The sequence below is a fragment of the Gaeumannomyces tritici genome (genome assembly GCF_000145635.1).
Source record: "Gaeumannomyces tritici R3-111a-1 unplaced genomic scaffold supercont2.4, whole genome shotgun sequence".
Lineage (NCBI taxonomy): Eukaryota > Fungi > Ascomycota > Sordariomycetes > Magnaporthales > Magnaporthaceae > Gaeumannomyces > Gaeumannomyces tritici.
The window spans coordinates 3,458,977-3,467,689 of NW_008804548.1; the positions used below are offsets into that span (position 1 = coordinate 3,458,977).

At 58.6% G+C, this 8,713-nt stretch overlaps 3 protein-coding genes across 3 annotated transcripts; 1 reads left to right on the top strand and 2 right to left on the bottom strand.

Moving 5' to 3' along the window:
* Positions 1-96: 96 nt before the first annotated feature.
* GGTG_08562 (hypothetical protein) lies at positions 97-2,004 on the bottom strand. Its single transcript, XM_009226404.1, has one exon. It carries the CDS (start codon positions 1,626-1,628, stop codon positions 348-350), a length of 1,281 nt encoding a protein of 426 aa, XP_009224668.1. The 5' UTR covers positions 1,629-2,004; the 3' UTR covers positions 97-347.
* Positions 2,005-3,138: 1,134 nt separating this feature from the next.
* GGTG_08563 (CAMK protein kinase) lies at positions 3,139-7,289 on the top strand. The gene has a single exon (XM_009226405.1). The coding sequence runs from the start codon at positions 4,575-4,577 to the stop codon at positions 6,555-6,557; it is 1,983 nt and encodes a 660-aa protein (XP_009224669.1). The 5' UTR covers positions 3,139-4,574; the 3' UTR covers positions 6,558-7,289.
* On the bottom strand, positions 6,972-8,329 carry GGTG_08564 (hypothetical protein). Its single transcript, XM_009226406.1, has 2 exons — positions 7,613-8,329; positions 6,972-7,458 (listed from the first exon to the last, which is right to left on the bottom strand). The coding sequence occupies exons 1-2, from the start codon at positions 8,066-8,068 to the stop codon at positions 7,189-7,191; spliced, it is 726 nt and encodes a 241-aa protein (XP_009224670.1). The 5' UTR covers positions 8,069-8,329; the 3' UTR covers positions 6,972-7,188.
* Positions 8,330-8,713: the final 384 nt, after the last annotated feature.

Consider the following 8,713-nt stretch of genomic DNA (forward strand, 5'->3'; position numbering starts at 1 on the left):
AACGCGTGACTGAGCAACGGTAGACCGTGGGTGGGGGCACAGCGACCATGGAAAATCTAGGAGAACATCGGCCTTGCGATGGGAGAATTAGCATCAACGGGTTCGTAACGACAAGAGCAAATTCCAAAAGAAAAACAAAACGCTGATTGAAAAATATAGACGGGTATTGAGACATATTTACAGCGGGCAGCTGGATCCGAACAGTTCGCGCCCAGCAGGCCAGGCGTCTCAAGCCGTGACCTGCAAAAAATCCTCCACAGTATCCTTCTCCATCGTCCCGATCGGCGCAACGACGACGGCGACGACGGGAGCATGACATCGACATGATCGTTGTCGCTCTCCTCTGGCTAGCAATCCTCCCGTTTCCTGCCCCTGGGTTTTGAACGCAGCGGTTCTTCCGAGGACTTCTGCACCCTGCTGCTTCCACTATTGTTACTACTGCCCCTACAAGCCGATCCGCGGGGACGACTCCTGCAGTTTCCGGACGGGCTGAGATCTCGACGACGAAGGCGTGATGGGGGGACGAAGTGTCTGGGAAGATGCTTGCTTCGTTGGCGCTCGGCCAAGACTGTCGATGGGGAGTATTCCGAGTCCAAATCTGCGGCATGAACCAACAGGTGGCATGCGATGGCTGAATCGCGGTGGCGAAGACGTGGCGTCGCGGACAAAGATCGCGACGGCCGCAGCTCTGGGAAGAAGGAGCCGGCGCCACAGCTGGCGCGCGTGCGAATAGCTTCACTCTTTGGCGTCGGCGTGTCTGATCCGGGCGTCTTGTCTGCTCCCATGGGAGCGAGTGGCAGCTCGGACATGGCGTCCTTGCTCTTCGTCCAGTCGACAATCGTCATCTTCTCAGCCCGGTCGACGACCTGCTTTTGACGAGTGAGACGAGCCCGGCACTCGCTAGAAACAGAGCCCTCTTCGTCAGAGGTGCTCTGGGTTGAGGCGTCGTCTGGGAGGAGAGAAGGACACGATTCTTGAATGGAGAACTCATCGTCGGCTTCTGGTGACGATGAGAACAACATGGTGCAGGAGGGTCCGAGGGAGTACTCGGTCTGGTCAAAGTCGTGCTGCGATGTGATGGCGGAGTACGTGGTCATGGACCGCGGCGAGAGGGGATAGTTTTGCATGTAGGACTCATCTGGCATCGTGCCGAACTTGTCATAGTCGTCCATGTGTTCCGAAGGGTTGAGAGAGTCCACGTCGGCGCCGTCAGAGTCGGTCGAGGAAGACGACGACGATTCGTTCGAATGGTACCAGGGATGGTTTTCGGGGAGATAGGCCGCAAAGTAGCGGACGAGCGAGTCGAGGCTTCGGGTGCGGAACAGCTGGATGGCGTGCTGCCACTGGCCTGTGCCGATGAGCGAAGGGTTGGCGATGATCTCGCACGACGCTGACTGGAGGGTATCGTTGAGCTCTCGCAGGCGTTGCTGCTTCCGTTCCGACATCAGGCTGTGAAACTCGGCTGTGGAGGAGGCCGCGTGTGAAAGCTCAAAGACATCGTGGTGGAAGGCCTCGGGGTCTTGGATGGACGAGGGAATCGTGTTGTATTGGTCCTGAAGCGTCGTGACAAGGTCATCCTTCTTCAGCCCAAATTTCCAGAACGGCCATGCTGTGTCGGGATCATCCATATCCTGAGCGAGGATGCTTGCTGTAGTGTCCTAAGCTGGGACTGGACGCGTCGGGCGTCGGGCCGGTGGGGAGGGTTGGTCGAGAGAGTCGAGAGGCTCGAGGGTCGAGAGGTTGAGAGAGGTGAGGAAGGCGGAGGGTCGGGTTGGTCCGTGGAGGGTGAGCCGGTGGGCAGTTGCGAGTCGGTTGGGCTGGGTCTTGTCGAGACGAGGCATTCATATCATGAAGAAGAACATTGTGGCGGCGAGCAAGGCTGTGGTCTGTGGTATGGGTATGGGTGGTCTTGCCTGGTGTGTTGTTGTGGTGATGTTGTGGGGAGAGAGGACGGCGGCGGCGACGACGACAAGACCCCCCTGAGCCTCCAGCCAGAGGTGGGCGTTGTGCCAGATACCGAAAATCAGCGCCAAAAGCCTGATCTCGACCCAGCCGAAATGGGCCACGACGGACCAGTAAGATTGCCTGGCTGAGCCCTACGGCTAATGCACGTCCCACATTAGCGCCATGCAGATGCATGGGTATCATGGCTGAAGTCTGCCCTCGCCCCACCCACCCTCACGCGTCAGCCAATGGAACAGAGCCGCATGTTGAGATTTTGCCCCAAGCAGCCCGCTTGGCACTGCCAGCAACCAATCGGCGGCAAGTGCAACTCTTCCTTTCCATATTCCATCCATGTTGAGACATCCCGGCCAGCAAATTTGACCAGCATCATTCCAGTCCACTGCATCCTTGCCACACCACCCAGCCGAGAATCTGACGAGGTGGGAGCGAAAGCGGTGGGCGTGACTGCAGAAAGGCAGCCAGATGCAAGAGCATCGAGGCGGGGTCTCGGGCTCATTGTATCCAGCGACCTCTACCAGGCGACAACTGGCGACAGCGAGAGATTCTTGACTTCATCGATCCAAGGCCAGTCCAGAGAATCAATTTTTCAATGCTATGCAAAAGGACCCTGGAGAACCAAGCAACTGCCGCCTTCAGCCCTTCGTGTTTCGGGAGGATTGGCCGTGACCAAAGGATGTTCCTTCCCCTGCCCCCCTCTTTGTGTCGCAGCACCAACGCCAGCCGTGATGGAGTCAGCCACCAATTTTCCCAGCCAATAGCAGACAGCACACATCGTCTGTTCGCCCGGACATTGACCCCAGCTGACCACCCGACGCAAACACGTATCATTTACCGCCAGACACGGCCCGCACTCCAACAGTTCAAAGTGGTCGGCACTCATGAGCAAGACAACAAACATCAGTGCGTCGGTACATAGATATCATGGTGAATTGGAAGAGGAGGAAAGAGAATAAACTTGAAAATCAAAAAGCCATATTGAAAATATGAAGGATGAAGCAATTGAAAAAGGAAACTCCATGTCGAACAAGTCGGGCAAACGGGCATCCATTTAGCGTCATCGGAAGTGCAGACGCGCAGATCCGATCCGAAATTGTACGTCACACAGGACGGGAGCCTTCGTTTTTGCGACGGAGTGTTTCTGATCGGCCGTTATTGTAACGGACAACACGTGACCGTCAACGGTGTCCAGTCCGTCTCACTCCGTTACGGGTACGGCTCCCGATCTTCCTTTCTTGGCTTTCCATTCCCAGCTGGCCGCCAACCGTCAGCAGCTGGCCTGCACCCAAAACCCCTCGCTGACAAAGCCTCCATCTGGGTTCCTTTCCTTCGCTCTTTCCTCCTCCAGGCACCTGACGCCTTTGAAATGCCCAGCGGGCGCAGTCTTGCGGCAGACGACCGCGCTCTGAGACCCTGACCGAGAATATCCCCGTGACATGGCACCCTCTGCGGCCGAGCCCAGCACGGTATTCTCGTCCTTTACCGGGCTGCAATCATTCTATGACGTCTCCCGTCGCCTTCCCCAGACCAGACTGCCCTGCTGGGCGTTGCCGCTCCCGCACGCTGTCTCTCCTCTCCTGCCTCGCGAGACTCCCCCGCGCCCCGTGCCGGGGTGACCTCCCCTGCATTGCGCAGCCTCATTGGCTCCCTCCAGCAGCACTCGAATCCCCAGGCACCCGTGCAGCTGGCTGCTGCTGGCAGGCGATGACTCTGTGGGTGTGTGCTGGGCCCGTCTGCCCACTGCTGAGGCTGCGCCCCAGCTACTCTAGGGTTCTTCAGCGAGAAACCCCCGTCAGCAGGGCCGGCGCTCTCTCAATCCCGTCTGCTTCTCTTCCCATCTGACTCCTTCGTTTTGGCTCCCTGTTCCATTTCGCGCCAGAGACGGGCGGCCACCTGTCCGGAATAGAGCTTTCTGAGCCTGGTGGAGGAACTGCAAGGCGCATCGGCGAGTCCATATTTTTGTCTCCTCCCCCACTCGCTCGCTTTCCGGCCTGGCTTTGGTTGCTTGAACCGATCGCTCCATCCGCATCTCATTTCGTTTGCTGTGCTGTCCGTCGCAAGTCGCCGGTGCACAAATATATCCCGTCCACCCCGCCCGCTCTCCCGCCCCAGCCTGCGCATATTTCCTTGCCTGTGCATCACCGCCAGGGGAACCTCGCATCAGAGCGAACCTCTTTCGCTCCACACCCTCGTTCAGCCCACGGCCCCTTGCCGCCGTTAGCCAGCGGCGAGTGTCTGCTTGTCATTCCATCGCGTCATCGCCAACCGCATACCACCCCTTACCCGCGCTACTCTGGCTGTGAGATCCATATCCCTCGTGGTCAAGAACAGTCAGCACCAACCGTCGCTGCCTAGACTCTCACTTGTCATCAGCGCCGAGGCAGAGAGAGGTTGCTGCACCTCCTCGCGCACCCAGCTGCTTTTGTGCCTGGGTAGTCCTCGCTGGCCATCACTGCTCGGACACTTCAGCGGGCGCATTGTCTTGCAGCGACTCGCCGAGTGGACCTGCGCCGGGGGCCTGGCGGCCTGCCTGGTGGCCTAAGCTCGCGCCGGTTGCCGCCATCACGGGCCTGCGGGTAGCCGAAGCCACCCAGGGCCGAGCTCCGCGAGCGATGGCTGCCCGAGCCGAGCCGGCAGCGGTGTCGGACCCGACGCAGTCCTTCACTGAGAAGACCGAGCCGTTTCCCGAGTCGGAGATGGACGCGCGCCTGCAGAGCATACGCATACAAAGGCAATCTTTCAAGGCCGACGATGCTGCGCCCGTGCACCTGGACGAGCTGGTGGTTCCACCAGACAAGGGCATTCGCATTCTTGTGCGGCCGCTTAGGAGCCGGTCCGTCAGTCCCGCGAGCCACGACAACTGCGAATGGCTGGCTCTGCATGCCGAAGTCGCCTCACCCGAGTCGCCCAGTAGGCCTCAGCATACGGTTCTGGCCGTCACACAAACGTCCAAAGACATCAAATTCTCCGTCCGAGTCCCAGGCGGTGGAAGCCGCGCCGGCGATTCGTCAGGGAGCGAGGCGCACGGACCAACGCTGTGGTGCGAGATGTACTACGACACTGAGAGCGACCACCAGATCTTTGTCAACAAGTCAGACCTGCCCATCACGCTCACCAGGGTTTCTCAGCTTCCGCCTATGAGCCCCGGCACCGAACACACAGTTGTTCCCTTCATCCCGAAAAAGCTGCCTCCTGGAACATGGAGGATCAAAGTCGATGATATCGACGTCCTGGACTTCAGGATAGTGGAGATGCGGCCCGCGCTGATGCGGATCGCGACCACTTCGTCGTCCGGCACCAGCTCGTCGCTCAATGAGATGGTCAACTCGTCAGGGAAGCGCTCCTTTGTCGCGGACGAGGATGACCCTACCGGCCCCGACGCCAGGCGAATTCGAGGAACGGACGGCTCGCCGTCCTCAAGAAAGCAGGATGGTGTTATTGAATTTCTGCCATCAAACGCCGACAAGCTAGTGTTTACGCTCCCAACCGCCAGTAACAGCAAAAGCCAGGAACTTGTCCCGTTCAATGGACAGCCATTGCTCGACATGCAACCAGGCGACACGGTGCAGATCCCCGGCGGATGCGAATTGGACCAGTACCGCATCACCAAACGGGATCTCATTGCATCGACGGCTCTCTCTAGCGTGTTTAAAAGCACTGCCGAGCATTTCAACATCCCACCAAACAGCATTATAACGGTCAAAGTCCTCAAGACGCGCGCCGCCCCGTCGTACAATGGCCTTATCAAACCTCTTGAGAATGAGAGGAACGTGATCCGACAGGCGGAGGGGTGGCAGCGCGAGTTCCAGTCACATGGGTACCTGCAGCACGACCACATCCCCAAGCTGTATGGCGGTGACGCGCGTTATCTCTCGTTGTATATGGAGCACGTGGATGCGCACGACCTCACAATCCAGGGGACATGGCGGGGAAAAAACAACGACTACTTTGTGGGCACCAAGGCCGACGCTATGCGGATCCTACGCGACATCTCGGGTGCGCTCAACTATATTCACTCGCGCCACCTGGTACACAACGACATCAAACCCTCCAACATCTTGTTTTCCCCGGAGCGAGGCGCCGTGCTGTGCGATTTCGGCCTGTCGGCGCATACCCGCAGCTCACCCACAGCCGGAGGTACTCCATACTACGTTCCACCCGAGTACATTGGAAACAAGCAGCGGGGCCCGGCCGGAGACGTCTGGGCACTGGGAGTCACCATGCTTTACGTGCTTCGGAAGCTTCCCTGGCCCGAGTCGCGCATGAGAAGGAGGGAAAACCAACGGCCGCTGTTCTGGATGATTGCAGATTTGCACAGAACGGCCGCCCAGGCTCGTGGGGGCGCCCAGGCAGTCATGGGCGGCAGGCCAGGTGCTGGATCACAGGTGCCTCCGTCGGCTGTGGTCCAGATGCAGACTTGGCTCAACGAAGTCAAGGAGGCCAGGGACAAGCTAGACCCCCTGGATAAGCTCCAAGGTCTGGTGGGCAAGATGCTGGCACCGAACCCGGCTCAGAGGATCTCGGCCTGGCGCATCATGACGGAGCTGTTTGCGGAGCAGGCTCCTCAGCCAAAACAGCAGCCGACACCGGCCTGAACAAGGCTTACTTTACGACATATATACGACGGATGGGTGGAAGGGATATGGGAACATGTAGGCGGCAGACGGTCATGGTTGGCGTGGGCATGATTTGCGATTTAAAGCTCTCCTTGGGCCTGGAGTTTTCGGGGTTGTTTGGTACATGTTTAATGTGTTATATACCTCTAGCGACTTGTCCGCTTTGCTTTTTACCGTTTGGCTCGGGTACCGCCCTTTTTTTTTTTGGGCGGGCCAGGTCGCTGTCTTCTCTGATTGGTTATACTGTCTGCATTTTCGCAAAGCCTCATTTTTATGCGCCCATAACTTTGGTATTTCTTTCCTCTCGTGGAACGGTAATACGCCGAGCATTAGAACGACTGGCAGAGCAACAAAAGCAAGAAGAAGAGTCACGTGGCAATTTTATATATCTTTTCTTTTTTTCATTGTTTTTGTCTCTTGCGTTGTGTTTATGCTTCTTTGATCGGCCACCTGGCCACTCGGTGTCTTTCCTTTTCAACAATGGCCCTCTCTCATATTAAGCCATCGCGCGAGTCCCCCCGTCCTAGCTAGGTAGATAGGTATATAGATTAGGTGGACAGAGCTCTTTCTCCAAACCCCGCCTCTCTCTCCGAGTCAGAGCCCATGCCGTCTACCATCCGAGGCCGTAGACAAAGACGCCAGCCATGCCGACAACGGAGCCCAGGACGACGCCGTTGACGCCGAGGCTGGCGCCGGCACCGGCAGGCTTGGAGCTGGTCGTGCCGGCGGCCGGGCTCGTGGTCGAGCCGCCGCCGCTGCCGCCGGTGCTGGTGGAGTTGCCCGCGCCGGACTGGACCTGGTAGAAGGAGATGCCGTCCGAGGTCTTGTACTGGCTTGAGGAGAGCCTGGTGGCGTTGCGCGTGAAGCGGATGTCGGCGCACTGGGTGGGGGGTTTTTGTTGCTCATGTCAGATTTGTTTCGCTTCTGGTGGTTTTGTTTTGCATTTGCAAGTTTTGTTTTGCATTTCCAAGTCTCGAAGTGGGGAGAGGCAAGGCATAAAAGAGAGAAGAAGGAACATAAAAAAAAAAACTCACGTTGTACAGCGCAGAACCGGTAGCGCCCGGCGTGATGACCTGAACACTAGCCCTCTGGCCCTCCCTGGGCGTGAAGCCCGCGGGCAGGGCGACCTTTTCGATGAAGAAGGTGCCCTTGCCCGTGACGTTCCAGAAGGTGGGGCCGGTCAGGGACATGTTGAAGCTCGTGACGGTGGCCCTCTGGTCGTCGCCGAGGAGCAGGCCCAGGTTGACGTGCAGGTAGGTCCAGTCGTGGTGCAGGTCCAGCACGACGGAGCCGCCGTCGAGCGGCCAGTCGGTCACGTTGACGCCCGTGTCGTTGGACAGCACGCCCGCGCACGGGTACGTCCACTGCGAGTAGCGGGGCGGGGCCGTGTCGGACAGCGTGTCGGCGCGCCACGCCGGCTGCGTCAGGCCGAAGTGGGCGGCCGCGAGGGGCGTGAGGGCCGCGAGGGCGAGGAGGGGTGCGGCGACCATTTTTTTTTTTTGTTGCCGACTGTGTTGGGGGGGCGTCTGGATTGGAGACGGACAGAAGGTGGGAAAGGGAAAGGTATCTTGGTCCCCCTTTCTTTATCTTGGTTCTTTTGTCCCCGAGAGCTGTGAAACTCTGTTTCGGTCGACCGCAGCAACGATACCTGGATGGCTGGTACAGGGAGAGGTGGGCGGGGGATGGGAACAAGAAAAAAAAAAGGGTTGGACGGCGGAGGATGGGCGTATTTAAGCACCGTAGATCCGCGTGTGGTCCTGCTCTGTTCTGCAGTGTCGTGGTGGTGGTGCGTCGAACGAGGCCCCCCGGGCCCGGCTGCCAAATGTGCTCAAAAATCCCATCGACAACATCATGGCGCATACGCGCTAAGCCAACTTCCCATCCCACCCCGGCTCCTCCTCCCCGCCCCATCTAGAAGGCGACGACGAGCTGGGCTAACATGCGGTCGGGGGGTGCGGGCTTTCCAGCCGCAGCCAACCCTCATCACCAATATCACCAATGCGACCCTTGCACGCGCTTTGGTAGTGGGGGTGATACGGGAGAGCAGGTACGTCGGCATGGCTTGCAACATGACGGGAGCGGGATTGCCACGTTGATATGTGTAATAGATGCATGTGCCACGGCACCACGGAATC

What these genes read in the sequence shown, in the direction of transcription:
- GGTG_08564 (XM_009226406.1), bottom strand. Translation starts at nt 8,068, where the DNA reads ATGGTCGCCGCACCCCTCCTCGCCCTCGCGGCCCTCACGCCCCTCGCG. An exon ending in CCGGTTCTGCGCTGTACAAC is followed by an intron (nt 7,459 to 7,612) that starts GTGAGTTTTTTT and finishes CCCCCCACCCAG; the next exon opens with TGCGCCGACATCCGCTTCAC.
- GGTG_08562 (XM_009226404.1), bottom strand. Translation starts at nt 1,628, where the DNA reads ATGGATGATCCCGACACAGCATGGCCGTTCTGGAAATTTGGGCTGAAG.
- GGTG_08563 (XM_009226405.1), top strand. Translation starts at nt 4,575, where the DNA reads ATGGCTGCCCGAGCCGAGCCGGCAGCGGTGTCGGACCCGACGCAGTCC.